We start from the raw sequence: 27,791 nt of genomic DNA on the forward strand, positions 1-27,791 counted from the left end.
TTTTCTAAAGTGTATTGTGAGAGGAGAATTTTAAGGTAAGCTGCTTTCAATCAGCTCATGAAAATGTGCTGGGGTTCTTTAGCACACTAGTAGCAACTTGATTTTGGACCTGATTTAGAAATAAAAAAAAATTGTGTGAAACAAGTAACATTTTGGAAAATTTAGTGTTGGGCCAGGGAGCACTGATGCATCAGGGCAATAGTTTTTTAAATAGACAAGCAAATAATCAGGCTTTGAAAGGTATTCATGTATTTCATAGGATAGGGTAGCTCAGACTTTTTATTTATTGTCAAGTTAATTTAAGCTCTGGTAGCAATTTTAGTATACTGCAAGGCTGCTTCTGTTTAAAAATTAATTCTGAGCAAATGGGTTACAGTCTCCAAATACTTGGACCGTTTTAGTTGAAAATCGAGGAAAGAGGTTAATAATAGGTGGTTTGAATAGGCACCTACAGCTCAGGACTCTATTGTCCTTAGGAATACAGTTATCAGCAGCAGATGCTGTAGGCTTTGGTCTTTCCTGTGTAGAAAGTAATTCCCTCCTGTCCATACCCCTTTTGGGAAACAGTAAGAATATATTTTTACCTTGTGGTTTTTATATTCTTGGCATGGTTCTCGTCATTAGTTCACTCAGCACTGGGTCACGAGCATATTGGGACTGGAAAACTTGTATTCCCTGGAATTTTTATTTATTGTGATGTGTAAAAATTCAGAATCTTTTTCTTTAAGGACTTTTATTTGTTTTTGTTTGAGTCAAACCATTTTTCTGTCAAGTTTTCTTTAAAGAAAGTTAGTATTTGTTTCATAACTACCAAATACCAGGTATTTGCACATATATCAAATTAATCTCTTCACAACAACATTTCAAGGAAGATGTATTGTCCCTAATTTTATAGATGGGTACATAGAGACTCAGAGAGTTAAATAACTTCTCAAGTTCACAGATATAGTAAATGAGATTTAAGTCCTTCCTCTAAACCTTTCCATTATACTGTACTTTTCCTTCTGGCAATAGATCCTGGTAAGACTGGTAGCAAGCAGTTTTCCAGTTCTAGGCACCATGGATACAAATAAAGAATTACTTTTGAAGAAATCTAAAAAGCTGGTAGATTAGGCATGATAAATGTAAACATTTTTGAGGGGACTACTCAATTTTGGGAAATCGTGAGGTGGAGGTGGTGGTTATATGAGAAGAAAGAACAGGACCAGATAAATAATGCAGGATTCTTTCCTATAACTAACACCATATCTTGGGAAATCCAGAAATTCTGTACCTTGGTAGATGTGCAAATATGTACTTGGTAAAGAATCCCTTAAGTATGCAAGACAGCGGGTAGTCATACTTGTCTTTTATAATGATAACTCAAACAATTCTGTGCAATGATTCATGGAAACAATTGGATTCTCATATTCTCCTGGAGCTGTTTATGATAATTCCAGCAAATGCAAGTGAGAAATTTAAAGCAAATAGCTATAAGAAAGGGAGGAGGTGGTGGAAGTACAGAGGGAGAAATACAAGATAGCGAAACCAGACTGTTTGGTGTGTATAAAAAAAGTGGAAATTTGGGTTGGTGGTAAAAACCTTTCTTCAGCTTTCACAGACAATTATAATTTATAAAAATTCATGTCCTCGTATGAGAGGCTTTTCTATTTCTTTTCCTCAGAAGTTAGGATATATGTAATGTTATATAGTAGTCATATTTTAAGAGGGTATCTAAATTACTCTGCATTCCCTGAAATCAACTCTAGACGGGTAGTGTGTTAAATACATATTGTTCAAGCTCCTCATCTTGTTTTCTCTCAAGGCTGTTCTCAACACCGACTTTTGTAGTGAGGCAGCTCCAGTTGTGTCTGATATAGCTGGTGTGGTTTCGCTGGTCAGAGATGGAAGATAGAAATTGGATCTCATATTTCTCTGGGCCTTGAAATAAATGGGCAGTGACATTCTTATTTTATTTCATAATTGTCTATGTAGGAATATAATTAAATGTTGATCATCTAGGCTAACCAGAAATAGCATGCTAGGAAAAGCATGGATAGTTAACAACCAACAAATATTTGTTAGAAAATTACTGTGTAAAAACTACAGTGAACCTCTCAGCCTTGTGTGTCAGTAGCTTTAACTACTTCCTTAACCAATTTTGTTGTCAAATTGCCCAGAATGAGAGTTAAATGGATTGGTTAGAGAATTACCTGCTCTATGTTTCTCTTTCTTTTTTAAAGTTGTTAACTAGTAGTTAAATATCTCAAACTCTAGAAGCAGACAGAAAAGAAAAAGGTAGCAAATCGTTTTACTAAGCTCTGATTAAATGAGTATTTAGAATATCTAACCAGAATATTCAAAATAAAATTCTACAGGAATGGTATAAATTAGTAAAGAATAATTCAGATAATAATTGAAAATAGTTAATAATTTATTTAATTTAGATTTCAGACACTTTTAATTGTAATAGCATCTGCCTTGGCATTAGACCAACCTGAGTTGAAATTTTGCCCTCTGTATTTACTAGGTATGACCTTAAGCAAGTTTTCATTTTTTATTGTTTTAACAAACAGTTTTGTGCCTTGGCTTTCTTATCAGTAAACAAGGATAATGACATTATTTAACTTCTAGAGTTGCTCTGAGAACTAAATGAAATAATACATGTAGCAGTGCTTAGCACAGTGCCTACCTGGTACTTTCTAAACATCTAGTAAAAATTATCTATGTATCTTTTCAACCATCTCTTCAACATCCATCCATCCATCCATCCATCCATCATCTGTCCACTGGTTCATTCATTTATCCATCTTTTTTTATGTTTCTGACAACATAAATTGATCATTTTGGGAGGCTTTCTTTGCCAGGGAATATGCAGAACTTTTAAAATATGAGATGAATTTATTGTCCAGAGTGTGTGCAAAGAGGAGACACCCCCCAGAAACCAGTTTAAGTCCTTTTTCTTGGCTACTTTTTTCTGGTTGAAGATAATACCCTAAATTTATTTCTGTCTATTAATTTAATAATATTTAAATAATTGGGAAGTATTTACTGAGTGTTTCTTTTCACAAAACATTGTTCTAGGTATTGTGGGAATGCAGAGAAAGATAGGATTTTGTTCTCACCCTTGAGAAGTTTGTAATGCGGTTGGGGTTACTTAGAAAATATAATGATATTAAACATTTTTAAAAGATTATGTGAGGTAATATCCATTAAGTGTTGAATGAGTAATATAAAAAATAATTTCTCAGAGATCTTATTAGAGGTGTTTAGAAGAGGGGTAGATCATAGTTACCTGGAATAGTCTCAGTTGGTTTCCTAACAATAAGAAAGGAAAGTGAGGAAAATAGGGAGAGACAGGCATAGCAAAGGCTAGGAGGCAACAATAAGTGAAGTTTGACTGGTGAAGATACATTTATAAAGATTGGTTGTATCTGGATGGAGGGCCTCGAGTGCCAGGATCAGGAGTTTGGACTTTATTTTGTCATTAGGGGAGAGCCACTGATGTTTTTTGATCAGGAGAGTGGCCTGATGAAGGGAGCAGCTGTAAGATTGATTTAGTGGAGGAGATACTGAAATAGAGAAAGTAGTTTAGGGTCTGTTGTAAGAGTTTAGATATGAGGTGTGAAAAAGCCCTGTGCTAAGGTGATTATAAGTATGGTAAGAGAGATGAGCATAAGAAACGTTAAGGAATAGCTGATGGAGCTTCATGACTGGCTGGCATTGAGAAGCAAGGATAAAAATGAGGAGGTGGATAGAGTGTTCATGTTTTGAACCTTGATGATTCTGACAGTGGTACTCTTCTGGGTGTGGATGAATGAGGGGAGGTGTTGAGGAAAATAGTGATGAATCTAGTTTTAAGGTGTTTAATATGAAATTGCAGAGCATATCTTGATATAAATACTTCACAGTCATTTGAGGACTGTTGGATTTCTGGGAGATGAGAGAGTTTAGTGTTGGGGATATGGATATAATAATCTCACGACTTAATGAGATGCTTGATAAAAAGAGTATAGAGAAATAATAATGTTTAGATTGGCAGTATTAACATGGAGTGGTATTTTCTGTGATTATCTATTCACTTTAATTTAAAACAATAAGCTATTTGCCTATCTCTCCCTCTCTGCCTTTTCCTCCCTCTTTCCCATCTATTGATTGTCTACGATGTGTTGTACACTGTGCTGGGCACTGGGGATCCAGCAATGAACAAGATAGATGATCCCTGTCCTCATGAAATATACAGAATAAACTTGTTTTTTAATTAAACGAAATATTTTAATGAGTTCTCCTTTTTCCCATTTACCATAAGCTTATGCTATGTAAGCATTTATCTCCCAGGGTCTGAAAGACATTCTCTGACAAGAAGTTTCGTTTTCTTCCTTTTGTTGATACTTTTTATTTTACTATATTGTAATAAATACTCTGTAGGAGTATAATTTCAGGAATTGATTAAATTACTGATCATCGAAGTTTGGGAAATACTGTTTGCAATCCCCTTTGCCTGGGAGGTTTTTATTGTGCTGAGCTTATAAGAAGTGTCTCTTGGAAAAAATTGTATTATATTATTTGAAAGTTCTAAGAGCAAGGAAAAAGATGTTTTTCTAAAACCGTCTTATTTCTTACATCCAGACACTTCTCTTAATGATGTTAAGGTTATCTCAAATCAAAATAAAACGTGCAGCTAGAGATTGGACTTCCCCTTTCTCCTGTTTCTTGCTATCCTTGCTTTCCTTCTGATTTAGCCACCGATGTTCAACCAATGTCTTCATCTCATTCCTTCCTCTACTCCTTTGTAATAAAATAGAGGAATGGAGAACGAGGAACACAATGCAAGATTGAGGAACACCAGTTGAGACTGATATCAGATGAAAGCATTATTCTGATGTCTGGGTTTGTATTCTAAGATTCAAGCTCGGGAGAGCCTATGCTCTTGATGAGCCTCTATTCATTTCACTGTCACCTTGGTGTAGTCAGTGCCTCCCCCCCCCTTTTTTTTTTGCTAAACTGGTCTATTTTTGTGTTAAATGATCATAAATGATGTCATTTAGAACAGAATTATCTGTTCTAAAATTGGAATGGAATATTAGGCATATCAGGCATTAGCTATAGGAAATATTTCAAAAATGAAATGGTTAAAATGGAAATATCAGGCATTAGCTGTAGGAAATATTGGTAAAATGGCATATCAGGCATATGGTAAAAATGGAACATCAGGCATATCAGGCATTAGATGTAGGAAATATTTTCTTTCTTGCTTGCTTTCCCTTCCTTCCCTTCCTTCCTTCCTTCCTTCCATCCTTCCTTCCTTCCTTCCTTCCTTCCTCCCTCCCTCCCTCTCTTTCTTGTCTTTTCCTTTCTCTTCTTCTTTTTTTTTTTTTTTAACAGAGCCTTGCTCTGTCACCCAGGCTAGAGTGCAGTGGCATGCTCTTGGCTCACTGCAACCTCCACCTCCCAGGTTCAAGCAATTTTCCTGCCTCAACTTCCTGCAGAGCTTGGATTATAGGCACACACCGCCATGGCTGGCTAATTTTCATAGTCTTAGTAGAGACAGGACTTCACCTTGTTGGCCAGGCTGGTCTCAAACTCCTGACCTCAAGTGATCCACCTGCCTTAGCCTCCCAAAGTGATAGGATTACAGGCATGAACCACCACACCCAGCCTAGCTATAGGACATATTTTCTGATAAAAATGACATTATTGATGGAAAAAGCCCCTATATTTAGAGTATTTTGAGAATGATTAGAGTTTTTGCTGTATCGGAAGGAATGATATAAATTTGAATGTCTTAAATCTTGAGTTAGTTATGAAATAAAATCACTTTTCTAAGAGAGCTTTAAAAATGCAGTTTGTTTGGAGCATTATCTATATTAATTATATTCATTTTAATTTGTATCTTAGGAATCTTCGGAGTGTGGGAGAACCATGTCAAATTTTCAGTCCTTTAATACTAATTTAGCTTCAGGTTACTGGGATCACTTTGGTAGTGAGCCAATATGGTCACCAAATTTGGATGAGAATTCCAGATGCTGAGTGTCTCAAAAACAGTTGTGGATGTGTCCTATGCTTGGTTATTTTTCTAAACTTGTGTAGAGATATTAAATCACTTCATGAGATGAATTTTCAACATCAAAAATATAAGCTACTTTAGAAGACAAAAATGAAGCATAACTCTCTGTTAAAGAAAAATTAAGACAAAAGCTTTTGAGGTTGGATCCTGCCTGTCCTTTTCAACCTTCAGGAAGGTTGCTAGGCTGGAAAGACATCTCTAAAAACAAAGTTTTTATAATGGAAAATGCACTGACATACCCTTTAATGATATGGGTTCAAATGGCAGTGATATAATTTGTAGGCCTTTGTGCTTGGAAATGTCTGGAAAGTTGTAGTGCTCTTATTAATATTTGTAGTCACTTTTTATGAATTAGTATTTCTTGTTTTTCATTTTTATTTAATTTAAGATGAATACATCTTATTATTAAATAACATGAAGATTGCATCATAGTCTTCAGGATTAAAATGCACTCCTTTTTTGGGGAAGCAGATAGATGTGTTTACTCTGTTGAGAGATTTAGATTTGATTTTTTGTTTTCTTCATGGTAATTATGTTTGCACTTTGCTGATCACTAGTTGTGCATTATTACAATGGAAGGTGACAATTTGATTGTCTTCAATTGGAGAAACAAGTAATTTTATATTCACTAAGCTGTCAGGTAACACTAACTCACAGTACTAAGAACTCCTGGCAATGCAGCTTGGCACCTATATTTAACTGCTTTGATGCTTGTGTAACCTCTGCTGAATCAGAAATACTTTGCCTGCTGGAAATGGTTTTCAGGCTTGTACAATGAGGTTTTCATTAAGTAGACAAACTGAAAATGAACTGCAAAGCCATGGTTGTTTTTCTCCTCCCCTTTTACCTTCTCCCCTCTTTCCCCCTCCCCTTCCCCTCCCGCTCTACTCTCACTCCCTTCCTCCCTCCCTCTTCTTTCTCTTCTTCTTGTCTTTCTTTGAATAGGAACCGAAATTTATACCTTATTTCATCACTTGAAAGAGTGGACTTGGTAGATTGCCTTATTTAGCTAAAGGAGAACCTCAGAGATGAGCTTCTTTGTATAAAGTTGTTCAGTGTTTGTGTGAATTTTCATATTTTGAAACAATCTATATAGTATCAATATTCATTTTTCTCTTTTTTTCTGGAAATATTGAAGAGGGAAATTCGAGTTAAGAATGGAAAAGTATAAAGTGACAATTTCCTGCAGTTTGTCTCTGAGAAGTTATTGTTCTGGTTTATGATTTTTATTAATATAATTGGATAAGATATCCTGTACTTGGGCTTCCATATTAATGGGCCAGTTTCACACTGACAGAGAGATGTCTGTTTATTCACTTAAAAAACTGTAGTTCTCATTTTATATGAAGAGGAGATTCAAAGTAATGAACTTAAATAAATTCATTCTGCTATTATTTTAGACAGCTTTCTTTCACTCCAGCCACACAGAGGCCTTTCGTTGAGCTATAAAGTCATTGTGCTAGATTAAAATCCTCTGTTAGTGTATATTTATAGTAGCCATTGTTAGGTTTTACTCTTATTGTTAAGTCACTGAATTTATTTATAAAATCTGGGCCTGGCTTTCCAAAGCAAAAATTCCAAAAAGTTACTGGTAGATAAACTGTGAGAAAACCATATTATTTATATCAAGCAAAAAGTATAGATAGAGGTTACATGAAGTCAAGTTGTTTTGATCCCAGGAAGAAACCAGATACTCAGGGACACTTAATAATTATAGGTTTTCCATAGGCAGTCAGTCAGCAGGCCAGTCGTTAGGCTGGCTGCCTGTCTCTTCCAGCAGATACTAACCAATTAGACAGAGGTAGTTACGTGATGTAACATTATCAGGAGAAACAATTCATGAGTCAAAGCATTCCAAGACATATGAGCTCTAGTCCAAAGAACAGTCTTAAGCTACATAAAGTGACAGCAATATTGTCAGCTAAATATAAACTCTAGAAACACAAACTTTGATGACTTAAGAAGAATCTGTTCCAGGTAGTTCTTGTTTTGTAAGAAGCTCAGAAGGCCTTTGGAGACAATTTTGGTGCTTTGCTGTGAAAAATTGGACCCTTAGAAAAGTCAGAATCCATTAATTTATGCACTTTCTTAGACATACTTCAAGGGCTTCAAATGTATTTCATTTACCTCATCTCCATTGATTTGACAGCTAATTCAAATCAGCGAGTTTTCTTCTATTAGGTATTGTCCTCATGTGTTACCATATCTGTTCTGAAAGTGCTGCTACAAACTCTAGAAGATAGGTTTATAACTTTCCAAGCTAATTCTGAAAATAGTTACCTTCTTTTCACCTGAATTTTCTTAATTACTTGTTAAATAGATGGAAGAAAAAGAAAAATCTGGCAGAAGCAGAGGAAAGTTTGGAGGTGGATTGGGGGAGATGAGGTGGCAGTGTTGTATAAAGTAATACAAATAATTAGTAAGCACCCTCCGACTTTACTGGAATGAATTGAGGAGTGTTTTAAAAGGAATGTCTTCATTTTAATGTCTAGAATTAGGGTGTACCATGCCATCCTCCCTTCCCCAAGATCCTTGAATGTGGAAATTAGAGACAGAAGAACAGGGTTTTAAAATCATTCTTTGCCCTAGGCTGGGTGGACTGGTCTCCTTTGTAGAGGTTCCTGGGTATTGTGCATTTTGGCAACTAAACATATCTGTTACTCATGTTCCTTAAGATGAGAGGCACTGCGTTATATTTTTGGAAAATTAGTTGTTTATTTCTCAATATCAGCTCAAGTACAGCATTATATTAACAGTGAATTATCTGACTGAGATGAGTCTACCTTGGTAGCCTGGGGCTAAGCTGCAAAAACAAATGTGAATGTTGGCCTGAAGTTTTAATTTTTTTAAATAAGTAGAACAACTCTTAAAATGTTGCTTTATGTTAAAAAAAGGACTTCTTTTGAATAAATGTAACTCACCTGGAAAGTGAATGCCATTTGATAATAATCATAAAAATAATGGAAATATTTTCAAAAATCCAGTTAAATATATTGCTATGATGAATTCAGTGGCTCTTTTTGATAATTATGTAAGCTTAAAATGACAGTTTTGAAAGATGGATACTTTTAAAGCTATAATTTAAAAAATGTAATTTTGAGTGATTATGCCTTATGAGAAAGTTTAAAAGTTTGAAGTTGTTTAAAAATAATCCTGACTTTAAACATATAAAAATAACTGTTTTTAAAGAATAATGTCAAATCAGAAAAGTTCTAGAAAATATGATATTCTGAGATAGAGGACTTAATGTGCACGTATCCAGCATTCTCATTATTTTATAAAGTCTTGGACCAACTAATTTTGATTTATTGTTGCAGAACAGAAAATAAATTTACTGTCTGAGTAAGTTTGTAATAGCCCAAACATTCAGACTTTGTACTGGTGTTTTGGAGTAAAATAATTATCACCTTTCTAGAGGTGTTCCTACTGACTTCCTAGAGAACATTCTCAGTAACTGGAGGCTTTATCTCCAGCAATCTCATTTCCAAAAGTCCTAAGCCCAAAGTTCTTCCCAATGGCCTGGCATCCTGGGAGTTCACTTGATTGTTGGGCAGAGACATTTCAAACTCAGGGAACATATGATGGGAATTTAGTTTTATGTGTCCCAAAGATATATAGTTCTCTTTGAAGGTTTTACTTGATAATAGTTATGCCCTAGAAAACCATCTTGTTTAACCAATGTGATAAGTTGACAATGTAGTTTTTCTCTCTGATTATAATGTACTCTGTGTAGTCAATACACTGGTACCATGTGAGTGTAATTTCCTCTTTTATTTTATCTCCAATGCACTGTATTATAAATAAACAGTTAAAAAAAACACCAAACAAATCTGTTGCATCTCCTTTTAAGATTGTACCACTGTAGACACTTGTTCTAGTAAAGTAGAATTGGGCGCATTTGATTGCATTTAAATTTTTCATGCTTCAGCAGTTTGGCTGGGAGCACAGTAAAGAAAAATCCCATGAGCGAGGATAGTTTAGAATAATAGAACTTGATTTTGTGTATTATAGCGGCAACATTTGCGCTGCTTTAGTTAGGGTTGTGTCAGCACTTCCATTATAAACCCCTGTTTTCAGGGGGTATAACTAGGGAGATTTTTTTTTAATACAAATTAAAAAAACAATTCATTTGAATGATTTTTAAGTTATAATAGTGCAAAAATAAAACAAAGTAAAGTCACATCGAAATTGACCATTTCCACAAGGATTTTGATTTTCTTTTGCTTATTAGTTGTATAAGGCAGCAGCTAAAGTAAGGTGCTGTTTTAATATGTTGGGGATGAAAATTTTTGCAATGGAAAATTACTGACTGAGCATTAAAATAAATGTAAGCATTCCACATGACATTTTAAAACACTGAAACATGGGTATATTTGATTTATGAGTTTCTAAAGGAGAGTAACTATGGTACAGTGGTTATAGTAAAGGCATTACCAAAAGTCAAGTGTCATTGAAGCTTCTAGAATACAGTTTGGTTGGTTGAGTAAAATGTTTTAAAGGGGAAAGCTAAAGAAATGAATGAGATGTCATCAGGATTATTTAATAAAGTAATTATGCAAAAAATCAGTGAATCAGATCTAATAATCAGCAAATCTAAAGTTTATTTAATAAACTCTGCATTAAAAACAATTTGTGCACATTTTATAACAAAACTCAAAACTGCCACCCAAAACAAAAATCAACAACAAAACCAAATGTAAAAAAAAGATGTAAACAAAAAAACCCCAACAATTCTACCAAAAGGAAATGCTCAAGGAAATACCTTGCTAAAAACAAAACCCATCTTTTTCTCCACTAGCAATGCATTTGAGAACTATAATAAAGTAAAAACGAGAAATTATATGATTTGGAAAAATATTTTTGGAACAAAAAAATGTTAATTCCTTTGCTAAGGAAAGGGATTTCAAAATTGGGTGTGTTTTTCTTGATTGTTAACCATTGTTGTCCTACCTCCCCTGTCTCCTTTTCCTCTAACGATAGTGTGAACTGAGGATGAACACTCAGATTTAATATTGCTTTTTTTTGGCAGCTTGTGTTTTGTTTGCAACCTTGATACACATATGTATTTGTAGGTGCAAAATAAAAGACAAATTGTGAGATGTTATAAATAGGTAGCATTCCTGAATGGCCACTGGAGGAATCACCAGAAGACTGTTGATGAAGTAGAGGTGAAGCCTTTCCTCACTAATTGTATTCAGCGTGTAATTTCTAAACTTCCCTCTGAATTTTGATTTTCAATTAATACTCCCCATTTGAAGATAATTTTCTATTTAATGTAATTGCAGGAAATAATTTATTGGCTGATTAAGACTGAGGACCCAGCCTTCCTTAAGAAAATATTCTAACAAACCATCCTTTAAACTCAACTCATAGATTTAGTCTATTTTTACAGCTGCAGAGTTGTATTTAATTAGGATTGTGCACTATTGTTCACTGGTGCAGTTTATAGTTGAAATTATTCTTAAGAGACTGTTTTCATTTTGAGTTTTGTCATGATTAATTTAAGCTAAAGCAAAAATCATAGACATTGCTATTGGAAGGAGCCAATTCACTTTATAATAAGAGGATGTTTGTTGAGGGAACTAAAGTCACTCTGATTTTTGGATCATGACTTTCAGTTGTATTTAACTATTTTAAAAAGCAGAAGTACATTCATTCTTTTGTTTTTAATGTGAATGATTATTGATATTGTCACTATCTGAAATAGGAAATCACTCTTGTTTGTGGCAAGCTCTTGATAAACTTGCAGAACAGTTATAATTTGCCTGGTTTTACTAATAGTAATTATGGGGCCGGTAAAGTAAGCCATACAGTAATTCTCTTATACTAAGAAGCATCCATTGGCTACCATTTTTCATAATCATGTATATGTTTGTTCATTTGTTATTATTGATATAAATTGATCAAGAATATATCTGATTTATTGATATAGCACTCTTTAGAACATTTAATTCATTTCTTCTCAAAGAAATTATAGGCATTCTTTTGCATTCCCTTTCCCCTATTTTATTTTCTAGTATTAAATTTAATAGATACAATTTTTGTTATTTGTAGAATGATTATTAAAAATTGGTATCAGCATTTATGTTTCAAAGCACTTCAAAAGCCTGTAATACTTTTATTTAGAACTGTGCATAATTAGATTAGCTGATCTTATATTAATTTTTTTCACTGTAGGATACTAAATCTGAGCCCCCTCATTAATTGGGAGAAATTTAGCATTAGCTGTTAAATCCTATGTGAAACATGGGCTGCTACATAAAAACTGCTGTTTAAATTGGAATTAACTTAATTATTTTTCTTTGCACTTGATATTTCCTTCACTGCAATATTCATGAAAGCATGTGACAGATTTGTAAATTTAACTGTTAATCTCAGATTTCTAGACCCTTTAATCAGTATTTATTTGTCTGTAGAAACAGTACTAGCAAGTTAATGATTTGCTAATTTGAAAAATGCTCATGTGGTTTCCTATGTTAACTGATTTGTGCATTTTTTAAAAAATGGTATGAAATCAATTAATGTTAAATAGCAATTAAGGTGGAGATTTTATTCCTTTCATTACACAGCAGTTTTAGAGCTAAAGATGTAATAAACTAAAAACAATGTAAAGTTTTAGAAAAAATGCTCAATTCTCTCTTCTGTTAAGTTACACACTTTCAGTGGTTTTATTTTCTAACCATTTTGCCAAGAAATTCATTCTGATAAAATGATAGTCTAAACATTTTGAAATTCTATTTAATAATCATGGTTTTCTGATTTTATATAAGAGCACAGAATGGAGACCTTGTCATGCAGAGTGTAGTCGATGTTTATTTGTGGGCATATAAATGAATGTTCAGTATTGTATTTGGAGGTTTTAAATATTATGCACAGTAGGCATTTTACTATTTTCATGGTAAATGCTTTGAATCTTGTATGTACTTCCTAATATAAAATAGAGGTATAGCTATTTCAGATACTCAATTCAAATGCTACAAAATTGCCCTAAAACTAATCTAACAGTATCAGCCACTCAATCAATATGTCACTTAAAAGTTAAGTTACAACAATTGACTCATTTTAAAGGTCTTTTAAAAAGCTTTAGATGGCACTAAGTAGTGTTAGGCCCAGCCCTAATAATACAAAGTGTAAACAAAGAAGTCAGGATCAGATTTATTTAGGACTTTAATTATGAATTATTTACTCTCCTGATTATATTTTCCTACGTATACTTCTTTTGCTCCTACATAAACCATAGGAGAAAGTTGGATATTTGTGCTTTCAAATCATCTTGCAAACTGACTCATTTGCCAGTTCATTCATTCATTTTTTTCCATTGCTAACTATCATCCTAAATACTCTCAAGAAGCTTATAATCTAGTTAAGAAAACTAGGAGGAAAATTATACACATACACACCCTGTCCATTATGAAAACTTACTCTGTAAAAAAATCATTAATAGATTGTAAGAGAGAAAATATGCAGTAATTACTGGGAAGAGGTTTTCTGAGTTAAAAGCAAAGAGGGAAAGAAGGACACATAATCTAGGAGTTCTTTTTCCGGGGTTTAGAGTGGACCACAAATATCTCTAAAGTTAAATACCTTTCCTTTTTTCCTGAACTAGCCAAATACAAGGGTTGGTTTATGTTTTGTTATTGACAGCCATTTTTAATCCATTCTGTTTTCCTTCTGCAGAAGAATGTCTTCCAAGCAAGCCACCTCTCCATTTGCCTGTGCAGCTGATGGAGAGGATGCCATGACCCAGGATTTAACCTCAAGGGAAAAGGAAGATGGCAGTGATCAACATGTGGCCTCCCATCTGCCTCTGCACCCCATAATGCACAACAAACCTCACTCTGAGGAGCTACCAACACTTGTCAATACCATTCAACAAGATGCTGACTGGGACAGCGTTCTGTCATCTCAGCAAAGAATGGTGAGCCTTTAAAATCTGACCACTGCCACTAAATGCATTCCTTAGAATGTCCTCATTATAAATAGATATTTTAGGGAAATAGATGACCTTAGAGTTATTTTTGTTTAGATCATGAAACAACTACCAGGTACATATTACTAAGATACTAATAACTCAAAAAACTTGAAAAATGGTTTGTGATTTATTGTATATATGTTTATTATTAGGTCAATGTGCCAATAATATATTTTATTGATTGATTTTTGTGGGGGGATTGGTTATCTTATTCTATGAATCCATGAATTTAAGGTGGTTAACTTGGTAATATCATAAAATAGGTATGATCAAATAAAGTATGCTTATATATTAATATTGAAAAATTTAATTAAGCAAATACGTCTGTGTGAATGAGGTCATATGTTGAATACACCTTCAATGAGAAAATGCAGGTATTTATCACTTTTAATGGTCATTCTTGATTTATAATAAAGCTTTTCTCACTTATGTGCCTATATATTAATTTCAAAAGGGCATGCAAACCTCATGAGAATCAGTCAATCAGACTACAGGAGTTTTCTCGAAAAGTAGAAACAACATCAAATACATGCAGTGTATTAGCCAGCTTTCCCATGTTAAATTCCATCTCTAACCATCAGAACAGAAACCATAGTCAGTGACATTAATTATCTAGTTCAAAGCAAAAATATTCAATTTTTTTAGCATCTAGAAGAGATTCAAATCTTAATATATTTTATTAGATTAGAAGTTTTAAACCCCATTTTGTATTTCTTAAATTTTGACTAACAAAAATTAAGTTAATGAAAATTATTTTAAGTGGGCACTGAGAAAATTTTTATTTCTTAACAAAAATAAGGTAATATTTACAATGCCTTTACTACTAATAACACATATTTAAATTCTTATTTGATGCTTAATGTCTCAGAGACTTAATTCAATAATTTATGAAGGCAGACATTTTTCTTTTTTTTGCAGACACAGCCAGTGCTCTGAAGCAGTAGGTGAGAAGCAGAGGATTGAAAGGTAGTTTCTAGACTAATTTTAGTTTTGAAAGGGATCAAAATTGTACAGTTCGATCCACTGGAAGATTTATTTTTCTTGAGTAGGAAGAAGGTAATAAAGCAAGTCTGTTTTTCTGATTGAGCTTAAGTTGTTCATTTTAACACCTCCAAGGTGAAATAGATATCCAGTCACTGCCACTTGCTTATTGGCAAGATAATGGAGTGATGTTTCATTTTTATTTCAACAAATATTTATTGAGTACCATCTATGTGCCAAGCATTCTATTAGGTGCTGACTATATAGTGGTGAACAAAGCAGACATGATGCATGCCTTCATGGAGTTTATAGTCTGGGAGAGGGAATAGAAATTAAATAAATATATACACAAATATATAATTAAAATGTGATGTTTGCTATGTATGAGGAGAAAGAACAGAATGCTATGTGAGAACGTAATGGGGCAAACCTAATTTAGAATAGATGGTTAGGAATGCCCTCACTGAGCCAAGGATGGTAAGAACTAACCAGGTAGAGTGGAACAAAGAGTAAAACTGCAGAGGGAACAGCATGTATGAAGTATTTGCAGTGAGAAAGTTACTGCTTAATTTCAGAAAGTAAAAGATAGCCTTCATCGCTGGAGAGTTATGACGAAGGATGCAATATAGCATAAGATATAGTTGGAGAGATTGGTAGGGGCTATATCAAACAGGACCTTGGAGATAACATTACGGATGTGAGATTTGATCTAAGTTCAATGGAAAACGTTTGAAGTGTTCAAAAACATTTCAAACAGATAAATTCTGGCTGTGGTATAATGAATGGATGGGAGAGAGACAAGAGTGAAAGAAGGAGGACCCACTGGGAGTCTATTTCAGAAGTTTAGGTGAGAGATGAATGGCTTGGATTAGTGTAAAGGAAGAGTGGCTAGAGAGAAAGGATGAGTTTAAGATATAGTTTGGCTTTTATGCCAAATCTAGTCATAGACAAATAAAAAGAATTGGACTGGAAAATATGGGTAGAAGAAGAAATAATACAGTTCAAATTTTATTTCTTTGAGAACACTATACTTATTTTTCCTAGAAAAATTTTGTTTCTGTCTTGATAAGTGCCAAGTTACTTTGGTGGGTTATTCTCAAACTTTTATGATCTAAAATTTTGTCTTAAAATATATATTAATAATTTTCTTACCAAATTTATATTAAATGTGGTTTGTGATAGTATAAAATAGTTTAATGGTACAAATAAGTTAAATATTAATGTAAAAGAAATCATACTTGCTAGACATGTTTTCAAACTTTCACTTTCTTTTGCTGTCAAACATTGCTTTCCACTGGAGCCTTTGTGTATTCCGAATGACTAGAAGCCAAAATATTTTGTTTAAACTCCCACTCTATAGTATTTCCCAGCTGTGTACTTATATGGTGTAATAAAAGGATTTAACAAATGGGAAATAGCAGCTGCATTTGGAAATTCCCTTTGTGCTTCTTTTTCACTGGATAGATTCAATATTTTGTAACAACTGTAATATCAGACCTGTAATGACTTATGCTGTAAGTACCATGTCACTAACCAATTTTTCTTTACAGGAAAAAAAACAATAGAAGGATTTTAAGTTTCTGGGCAGACCTGCAAACCCACATATATTGTGTGTGTATATGTGTGAGTGTGTGTTGGAGTGGGAGGACCCTGCTAATATAAAATTTAATAAACATTTTACCTCATTCTACTTTAAAATAAATACGAAGTCAAAAAGATGTTTATGAAATCAAGTAAAACCTGTAGTTTTTTTAATGGATCATATTCTGCACTTATAATTGAGTCACAAAAAATAGTTGTGAAGAAATAAAATTTAAAAGAAAATCTAAAAAATAACAACAATTTTTTCAGCACTTATACAGTTTCCATTGTTATTTACTTTCTGTAATGGCCCTCATGGCCCTCATTCATGAACTGTTAGAAACAAGCCCTAAAAGTTTCTTATCTCCTGGGTTCAGGAAGGGTTTTACTTTGAAATGTCATGACCACAGAGGAAGTTTTCTGTCAGAGAAGGTGAAGACAAAGCAAAGAAGCTCTACTAATTTCCACTTCCTGATTAGAAAAAAAATCTTTAAATGTAAAAATTCTGATTATTTTGAGGTGACACTGCAACAAAATATGAGACCACATAGGTTCAAACAAGAAAAATAATTTGTGATGGCATAAGCAAAGAAGAAGAATAGAAATTTTAGAAATAGGATTTCGAGGACCAGTTTGAGATAAAAAGTTTTAGATTCTGATTTTAATCATAATTACCTATTTTATAGACATCAAATTGTTGAATTATAAATTTAATGTGTTATGTTAATTAGTGAGAGCCATTTGAAGGTTGGAAAGTTAGTGTAAATAAGATTCACTATCCTCTATCCACAACCACTACCACTTTCATCATGGCACCCAGTGTACCAATACCTTTTTTGCAGAGGAATGTTGACACTGTCCACTAAAATGTGCTTTTGTTCTCATTAGGACTGACTCATTAGGCTGGAATACATTCGCATAATTTTTTTCATGGAAAAATGTACAGCATGGAGAGGAATATTTTTGTGATAATGTTTCATGACTTGTATATGATATTGTGTGTAATGATTATCTGCTAGATTGCAACTATAGAAAGGACAGATAAACATATATTGTTGGTGATCTTGTCTGCAGATTACATACAATTTTTTGGTGCAAATTATGTATAGCTACTTGTATCAAACAGATAAATTGCAACATACATGTTATTTTGAGCCTTCCCTTCCTTACTTTTTTTTCTTTTGCTTTAGAGTATAATTTAGAAAGGAGTTATTATCATCACTGGATACCTGAGTATATAGTACCTACTAAAGTTCTAGGCACATGGACAAATTTGTGAATAATGTAGATAAGATCCCTGTTATCATAGAACTTAGAGTCTAGTAGTATGGCAGACAATAAAGAAGTCTTATAGAGTGAGACAATTTCAGACAATGATAAGTACTATGAAGAAAATTAAGTAAGAACATGTGATAGAGAATTACTCCTTTAAAAAGACTGGGGAAGGTATTTTTGAGGAGGTGACATTTGAGCTGAAATTGGAATAAAAAGAGAATCACTGTGCAAAGATTTGCGGAAGACACCCAGTCAGAGTGTATAATAAGTACAGAAGTCTTGTAGTTTGTATGTTTGAGAAACAGAAAACAACAGAGTGGCTGGTGAGGGAGAGAATGGTATGAAATGAAATCAGGGAGGCTGGCAGATTACAGATATTATGGAGTCTCATAGGCTACAGGGAGGTGTTTAAACTTTCTTTCAAGTGTAAGTAGAAGCCACTGGAAAAATTTAAGCAAGGGAGTAACATGATTTGATTTATGTTTTTAAAAGATCACATTGCCTGCTGTGTAGAGAGTGGACTGTGAGAGAGAACATCAGAAACAGGGACACCGATTAGGAAACCATTGCAGTAGTGCAGGTGAGAGTTTGATGATAAGTTAAAGAGTGGACAGTTAGGGAGGTTATTCATTGAAGAGTTCTCAGAGGTTCTGAAGAAGACAAAATTTACACAAAAGGTGGAGACAATGTTTTAAGTAATGTACATGTGGGCAGAAACATAGTCAAGAATGACAAGAAATGAGTTTGGTGAGACCAAGGAGAGGAGGGAAGCGAGTAGAAATGCTCTTGGCCAGAGAATGGGCCCAGGAGAGGGACAAGCTTTTTGCCTAAGAAGCAACTGTTAGTAGGTGGCTTCTGTGGTAGGCCATGGAGATGTAGGTAAGGCACCAACACTCTCATGAGATACAAAATGTGATGATTGTAAGTGGGAACTTATGTACATGTGTACACTTACACACATTCTTATATTGATATATATTTTGGCAAAAATATACATGTGGCTTTTAACTACTAGTCTAAGTAGGTAGAAATAACCATAGTGGACTCTCAGCCCCGGAATATCTGAACTCCTTATTTTAGAAACCTACTTAAATTCCTCCAGGGGAGTTTTTATCTTCCAGAAAAGTTTTAAAATAAGTTTCCACCTTAAATAAAAGATGTCAGTAATGCCCTTTGTTGTAATTGAATGAAAATAATGGTAGGCATGCTAAGATATTTAATAAATAACTATTGGGGAAAACACCTTCTTGCTTACAAACAATTTCTACTCTCTGCTTCTCTAGCTTTCAGTCTCATGAAGTTGCTAATCAACTCTGGAGTGTTTTGTGTTTTTCACTTGGAGTCATAAAATTGCTGGTGTGGACTTTGTACCATTTCTGGGAATGGAGCTATTGTCATTACATGATAACAGTCCAGGAATTTTTAGTGAGGATCTAATCTTTAGTCATGCTGTTATGACAGACTTTGAGAAGATTTCTAATCTTATTATTTTAGGGAAGATTTTAAAAACTTGAATTGTTGCCAGTTTTTTGTAAGATTTTGTCATTTAAGATAGTAGGCAGCACCGAAATGAAATTTATTTCCCCACTTTTATTGGGACTGTACTTTAGAAAGTGTAGTGAAACCCACTGGTTCACTTGGTCCTAACTAGTGTATAGTCATAGTCATATGTTCTAAGGTAAGATTTATGTACACCTTTGTGATACCTGATTGGCCTGTGAAGCACTGGAAAAAAGTCCATAAACCTGTAAGGTTTAGACTTCTTGAGACATTTAGTTACTACTTCTCTCATTTTTGGATTTTGGAAATTCATTCAATTTCAGTAAAGTTCAAGCCTAGATTTCTGTTAACAGGTGAAAATGGCCATCCTTACCTTGAATCACTGAATAGTATTTTCTAGGAAGACTTATGGGGGATTTCCCAGTTCCTGTAACTTTGAAACTATATTTGCATACGGTACTATCTCTTTTTCAACCTATTTCAGAAATTGAATGACAGAAATTTATTTAGAATTTGAACTAAAAAATAAAACATTTTATTGCATGGAATCTGGCAAAGCTCTTGCTGTGGGTAGTGAAATAGATGACAAATGTTGTCTAGTGTTGACACATTGATTACCTTTATATTTTTACACCCTGATAATGTGCACTGTCCTTTAGAAAAAGTATGTATTTTTAAAAGTTCCCCAAATCTAAATTGTTTAAATTAAACAAAGGGTTACGGTATGATACTTGGAAGTACTTCGATGTTTATGGAAATATAAATTATTTTTTCATTATTCTTAATTATATAATATGCCTTTCTAAGGATAATTTTTGGAAAAATTTTCTTTCTTACCTAGCATATTATTAAAATCTTCATCAAAAGTAGAGACGTTAGGCTGGGCGTGGTGGCTCATGCCTGTAATCCCAGCACTTTGGGAGGCTAAGGCAGGTGGATCACTTGAGGTCAGGAGTTTGAGACCAGCTTGGCCAACATGGTGAAACCCCATCCCTACTAAAAATACAAAAATTAGCCAGACGTGATGGTGCGTGCCTGTGGTCCCAGCTACTCAGAAGGCTGAAGCAGGAGAATTGCTTGAATCTGGGAGGTGGAGGCTGCAGTGAGCCGACATCGTGCCATTGCACTCCAGCCTGGGCGACAGAGCAAGCCTCCATCTCAAAAAACAAAAAAGTAGAGACATTAACATGCTCTGGAATAGTTGGCTTTTTTCTCCCTTGGGCAAGAAGGAATCAGGTATGCATGCTGATTAACACACTCCAGTCATTAACATGTGATTATGTGGGCTGCGTATTGAGCACCTGCCAAAATATAAAAATCCAGTACTTTGCTACATCTGTGCAAAGACTTTTTGCATTTCTTTTGTATTTTGACAGATCAAGGAAAATCGGACATTTGTATCTTTTTTTTTCAGTGAAATAAAGTTGTGTATTCAGAATGTCTTTAAGGAGATGTCACATGTCATGTTTATTTTTATTTTAATCATTAAGTCTGTATAAGATCCAATGACTAGGGTTTGTAGTGCACTGACTATAACATGAACCCTTTAATGAACTCTATCACTGACATCCACTTACAATTTGCAACATTCCTGCATGTTCAAAAGGATTATCTTTTCTTGGAGTCAGCCAACGTTCTCCTAATTTGCCTCAGTTTTATGTGCTATTTCTATGTTTGATGGATATTTTGTTTTCATTTACTTTACCTATGTACTGCTAGTGTGTACCTCATAGTACTGCCAGGGCTGCTCCTATGGTTTGACTTTTCCTGTCAACTATCCCTATGCAAATGCTTCTACATGACCAAAGTGTAGCTTAGGGTCTACAGCATTTACACACATAGTAAAAGTAGCTTTTTGATAATTATTTAAAATAAGACTTGGTTACTAATAAAAATTCTAGTATAATCTAGGCTAGCATGAACCGTCTGATTGAGCAGGACTGTTCTACTCAGCTTTTATCTTTCTTAATGGATTCAAATGTCATTTGAATGTAGCTTTTTTTTAAAAAAAAAATAAACCTTTTATTAAAATTGGTCAGGGTTAATCAATGGAAGCTAATCTCGGGACACTAATAATTTTCTGATTAAAGCAGAACTCTATGAGCATGTTTCAGTCTATAGGTGGTTCTGATTAATATATATTTTCTTGTACAGAAATCCTTCCTAAAATTTTTTCTTGCCTAGCCTCTGGGTACATCACTATAATGAAATATGATAACTGGAACAACAAAATCTGCACATTTTTTCAAAATGCTTCCAAACAACATGTAGAAAATAATATTTATATTATATAGCGTGCAGTTGTTTATATAACTAATTTGAACTTATTGTGATTAGAATGAAATATTAATCTCAAAGTCCTTCTAGATCAGCAGGAATAAGATGGTGACAACTGTGATACGCAGCATATTACTTTGGGAGGAGGAACCCAGGATTGTGTCTGCACACCTTGAGGCCTACCTTCTTTAATTTGGAGAGGGTTGCTTTCCATAAAGGCAACTTTATTATAATGAATCCTACTTGCATCATTTGTTTGAAGATGAGGTTGAAAGGGCTGTCTCTCGTTATTCAGTCAAACCACCTGCATCAAGCAGGAAAGACCCTACTCTGTTCCCTCCACAAATATATCTTATCTTTCTTGAACACCTATAATGAATATGCATTAATTACCTTGATACTGAAATTATCCCACTGTTTGATTGTCCTCTGCAAAAAAGTTTCCTTGCCTTCCAGGAGAAGCATAACCTTATAAAAGAAGAGCAACTTCAAGCTATTATTACTTTTGTTAATACAGCTTTCAATGTGATGACATATTTATTTTTTATGATATTAACCTTTACTACATTCTCTTGACCCCTAGGCATTGTTTTTTAGGTGATGCAAATTGAGTTCAATAATATATCTTTGTGTAAACCACATTCTAAATTCCAAAGTATAAATTACAAACCTTTGCTAATAAAATTTTGCAATCATGTTGAAATTAGAAATGAATATTTATGCATTTCATTTATCTTCTTTATGTTTCATTAGCACCCTGGAAAATGGAAAATGTTATTTAATAAAATGATTGGAAATTATTTGGTAAACTTTTGCTTTCATTATAATTTAACTCTGATTTGTTTCTACTCCCAGTGTACTGAGAGTACTCAGAAAACAATATTCTCAAATGTCTCAAAATTCTGAGAGGAAGTGTGCCCTCATTCAAGCACAGATAGATTATGGTGGTATAATAGAAGAGATTTATTTGCTGAGAAATGAATAATTCAAATATTTATATGATAATTGCTTTTATTTATCAATTTTTTGGTCAGTTCCAGTGGTGAGTAATAATTTTTTGCATAAGCACTGAGTTAGCCAGGATTAAACTAATGTAATCCATGAACGAATTCAGAAAACTTTTGCTCTTGAGTTTAGAGTCAATATATGACTTTCAGTTATATTAATTTATTTCATACCTGGTATGCTTCTACTAAAGATGATTCTCTCATTTTTGTTCTCTCATTGATGTGTTTCAGATATAATTGGATTATAGTTTATTTCTTTTGCTTTCTGAAATTAACAGTAAAGTTAGAATTTGGCCTTCCTTTTGGCTACTGTTCTCTTGGATGACACAGTAGGTCAAGGAATGAATCTATGTTTTTGGATATTTGGAAGTTAAGAGGGGAAAATAAAAATTCAGAGAAAAGTTTTTCTTTCCAGAGAGAAAATATGGGCTCTGTGATTGTAGTTGAGTCATCAGTCCAAGGTTGTATGTTGCATTCAGGTAGAGGAATGCACAGCTTCCAGACATTGTGAGGACCTGATGGCAGTTAGACTTTTTATTTGCTGCCTTGTGTTAAATTGGTGACATTTTGTGCCCCGTTTCCCTTTTGCTGGAAATGTACGTAGAGATAGGTGGGTGGATGCATGGATGGATAGATCATTGTTTTATAAGTAACATAACCCCTGAGGAATCATTTTTAGTCTCTTTGTACTTGTTCTAGTTGTAAGACCTTAAACAAGAGAGCTAGAGATATTATTTAAAATGGTCTGAATTATAAAGAGTTTCTTGGTAGCCCACCATATGAATTTAACATATTAGAAGAAAGTTTGAAGGTTCTTTCAGTGAAATCCTCAAACTTAGGAGCTTTACTGGGCAAGATCTAGTGAAGAGAGATTGTTGAGCTCACAGAGTGGCCCTGAGTATGTATGACACATAAAGCAATCTGTTCTCTTGACTCTCTTCTTTAGGCAAACTGGGCCTTGAAAGGACTTAACTGTCAATAGAGTTGCATCTCTATTAAGGAACAAATGGATTTGACAAACCTTGATTGGGCTCTGATACTTTTTAATGTTAGGATTTGTGAGATATGAAGAGAATACCGTGAGTTATTTCTTTTCGTGTAAAACACACTAGTTACTTTGCTTATTACAAAAACAACAACAAACAGTATGGGTGTCACTCAAAGGAGGATGAAAAGAAAACAACTGCAGAGGAGGAGAGCATGAGGAAGATTGACCTGACACGGGAGTAAGTGGTTACCTCTTAAGAGGAGCTCTATGGAATCATTTGAAACTCTCCAGGCATAGAAATGTGCTGTGTAAGAATTTGTACAAGGCCGGGCGCGGTGGCTCACGCTTGTAATCCCAGCACTTTGGGAGGCCGAGGCGGGCGGATCACGAGGTCAGGAGATCGAGACCACAGTGAAACCCCGTCTCTACTAAAAATACAAAAAATTAGCCGGGCGTGGTGGCGGACGCCTGTAGTCCCAGCTACTCGGAGAGGCTGAGGCAGGAGAATGGCGTGAACCCGGGAGGCGGAGCTTGCAGTGAGCCGAGATTGCGCCACTGCACTCCAGCCTGGGCGACAGCGAGACTCCGTCTCAAAAAAAAAAAAAAAAAAAAAAAAGAATTTGTACAACATCTCCAACTTCTGCATAATCACTCCCTTTATTTCTCAGTGCCATAAATTGTCAAAAAGACATTCTTTTTGTTCGGTAGGGGGTCCTTTTTTTCTTTTTTTTCTCTGGGGTCCTTAGAGAGAACACAAGTTACCTCCTAGAAAGCCTGTGTTCATCTCTGCCCTAATTTGCTGTGTGACCTTAGGGAAGTCACTTTATATCTCCTGACTTCAATTTCCTCAGTTCGAAAAAGAAAGATTTGAACTATATTGACTAAGCCTCTTGACACTTCTAACTTTCTTGGTTTCAAGGTTAAAATTGGGATAGCCAATTTGACTTAGCTTAATACTGTTGTTTAGATTGAGTATCATGTATATGGTAGTTTGAGTACTAATGAATTGCCAGATGAAAATAACTGTCTAGAGTTGGTAGGCACATGAACCAGTCAATAGTTGAATGTTGTTTTTCTTTGTTTATTTGTTTTAGATGGAGTCTTGCTCTGTTGCCCAGGTTGGAGTGCAGTGGTTTGATATTGACTCACTGGAACCTCTGCCTTCTGGGTTCAAGTGATTCTCCTGCCTCAGCCTCTCCTGAGTAGCTGGGATTACAGGTGTGTGCCACCATGCCTGGCTAATTTTTTGTATTTTTGGTGGAGACGGGGTTTCACCATGTTGGCCAGGCTGGTCTTGAACTCCTGCCTTCAACTGATTTGCCCGCCTCAGCCTCCTAAAGTGCTGGGATTATAGGCATGAGCCACTGTGATAGTTGAATCTTGATAGAATGTTGATTTAATTGCTGGGAAGTTCACTATCAGGTCTGCCTTAAAGCTCTGCTTACATGGCATGAAATCTTTAAAACATGACATCTCTAAGGAATTCTTAATGTCTTAATTCTTGTTGTTCAGACAGTACTGAGTATATTGAGTTTAGGGCACTACTCTTTAAGAGATATATAGAGAGAAACAATTGGAACACACTCAGAGGAAAATCTTCAGACTGGCCGAACTGTGTTTTATGAAGAAGAAATGAAGGAAAAAGGGATATTTTCCCTAGATGAAGATAGAAGGGTATTATAATAGCTGTGAGTATATATTGAACAACTGCCGTTCTGAATGTTTCCATGGAATAGAAATATAGATTGGAAAATGTTTCATATTTCTGTAAAGAAGAATTTTGGACAACCCTCCAAAAATGGAATGGACCACTTTGGGAGCTGCTAAATCCTCTATTAGTGAAAGTGTTTAGGGAGAGGCCAAATAGTCACTTGTCAAGGAAATTGTAACCACCACCATTTAATGATCACTTACTATGTAATGACACTGTTCTAAGTGTTCTATTTTTATTAATTCACTTAATTCCCGTAACTCTGAGATAAATTCTTTACTGCACTATTATTATTGCCATTTTGCAGACAAGGAAATTAAGGCAAAAAGAAGTTAACTAACTTGTCTGAGCTTATATGGATGAGAGGTGGAAAAGCTGGGATTTAAACTGGAAAATCTTGCCCAGGGCGCCTGTACTTTGTTAACTATTTTATTATTCCATCTTCTCTTGCACAGGGAATTCAAGTGCTAGATGGGATTGAACAATTGGAGTTTTAAAGACCTTTGAATCTTGAGATTCTAATTTTGTGTGTGAGGCTGGTAGTGTATAGATAATGCAGAGCTTTTCTATGTGCCTGTCTTGACAGGTTTGGGGATGTTTTCTGTATTTAATCTATTCAGTATATTTACTTCCATTTATTAAATAGAATGTTAATGAGGCCATTCAACAAACTTTTAGGTTTGTTTTTTTTTTCTGTGAATTGAAATAACATTTAGGAAACAACAGCTTGTTTTTAAAGCCTTAGGAATCATGACACTTTAGCAAATATTGGTAACAAATCTATTTTCTGACACATCTATGAATAATTTTATTGTTATTCAACAGCATAGTAATAGTGATAAGTGGCATATGTTATTTCAATTTTGAGAATGTTATATAAATCTAATATACTAGCAAATATCAGTTTTAATAAAAGAAAAAAATACACTTTCACTATCATTCAAAAAATGATACTTTTGTCATGAATAATCTGTTGGCAATTAGAACCAAATATAGCATTTTAATTTATATATGCTTCTTTAACCCAATTCTTTTCTTTACGGTATGTCACATTAGAAAAAAACATACTTTTTTCCTCTGAGAAAGAACCATAAATGTTTGCAATTTAGTCTTCAGCATATTAAAAAGGTTAGATTTCCTCTGCTAGCAAGAAGTTATTGGAACCTAAATCTTTTCTGTAAGTCAATAACACTATAGTAGAAGGTGTCTTATATAGTACAGTTGGCAAGTAGTTTTTTGTTCATCAAAAAAACAAAAGGTTGTTTAAAGTGGAGAATCAGAAAAATGTTACATATATTGTCTATGGTATAAGTTAATGGAATATGTTAAACATAGTTGCATATATGTAACTTATATAACATAATTTGGACATTTAATTGAAACTTTAAATATATAAATGCACTGCATACCAAGGAAGGATGGGGTATAGTGGTGAGAGTCATGTGACCCGGCAAGGAAGATTGATCACTAACATGGTTCACTTGCCAGTCCATGGTAATTTGAAACATAAATGACTTTTGGTTGTTTTTGCTATTGTGTTAACTTCTTTACATAAATTGTAGCTCCTTAATTCCCTCCAGTCAAAGACTACCAGGAACATACCTGTAGCTGAACACATTGGGTTTATTACTCATTTTTAATGAGGGAGAATATATACCATAGTGAACCACAGAACGTCTTAGGAAGAGAGTGTTATATTTGGACCTATTTTACGGTTTGGGCTTTCTTTTGGTGATTTTGAAGAGGGTCTAAGGAACCAGAAGTTTGTTGTAGATTGAGTGCTGTCCGAAACCGGGGCAAATCTATGATTGGATATCTCAATAAACCTTGTCTATAGGGAGAGCAGACTAGGTTGAGGATAACCTTGCAAATGGAGAGGCTGCAACTAAAATGGAAAACAAAGCAAAACTGACAACATATGGTGCTATAAGAATGAATAAATTTAATTCATTCTTGCTACTGGATACAGGAAAGGGTAGAAGTGAATAGTATTCTGTTCTTACAATTAGACTGGGCAGCCGGTAGGGAAGTTGATTCTTGCAGCTACTTATGCCATTTCCCAGTCATTTCTCCCAACTGCAGTGACTCCCACCTGTATGTGGGTTTCAATTTCATTATATAGGCAAGATTCAGCTCCTGACCTGTACTTTCTGACTCTTAATTCCTGACATCTGATCTGACTTTTGCAACCCCAGGCCACTGCTCTCCTCTGCTTGCAGTATGGCTGACCATCCACATTCCTCGTCTAGGTGTGGTTGGCAATCCAGCTGAATAAAAGCGGTAGTGTACTGTAGCTGCTCCTGGACACAATGGAGAGAATCCATATGCAGATAGGATAAATAAGAATTGATAGTATTCCTAGAAAAAGCAAATTATAAATGCTAAATTTCCTGGAGCTTTGTGAGAAGCCAGATCTCAATGGAATTGGTTTGAGGTGAACATTGATAATGAAG

The 27,791-nt window shown here is 34.5% G+C and overlaps 1 protein-coding gene across 34 annotated transcripts in view; it reads left to right on the forward strand.

Moving 5' to 3' along the window:
* SOX6 (SRY-box transcription factor 6) overlaps nt 1-27,791 on the forward strand; it is a 792,566-nt gene that overhangs the window by 386,120 nt on the left and 378,655 nt on the right. For 33 of the 34 annotated variants that reach the window (XM_055282275.2, XM_055282287.2, XM_055282273.2 and 30 more), the window contains one exon: nt 13,724-13,964. In XM_055282275.2, the coding sequence (XP_055138250.1) occupies nt 13,724-13,964 (241 nt within the window). The remainder of the gene's footprint in view (nt 1-13,723; nt 13,965-27,791) is intronic. The other variant, XM_063641947.1, reaches the window with a different exon arrangement.

The sequence above is a fragment of the Symphalangus syndactylus genome, chromosome 6 (assembly GCF_028878055.3).
Source record: "Symphalangus syndactylus isolate Jambi chromosome 6, NHGRI_mSymSyn1-v2.1_pri, whole genome shotgun sequence".
NCBI lineage: Eukaryota > Metazoa > Chordata > Mammalia > Primates > Hylobatidae > Symphalangus > Symphalangus syndactylus.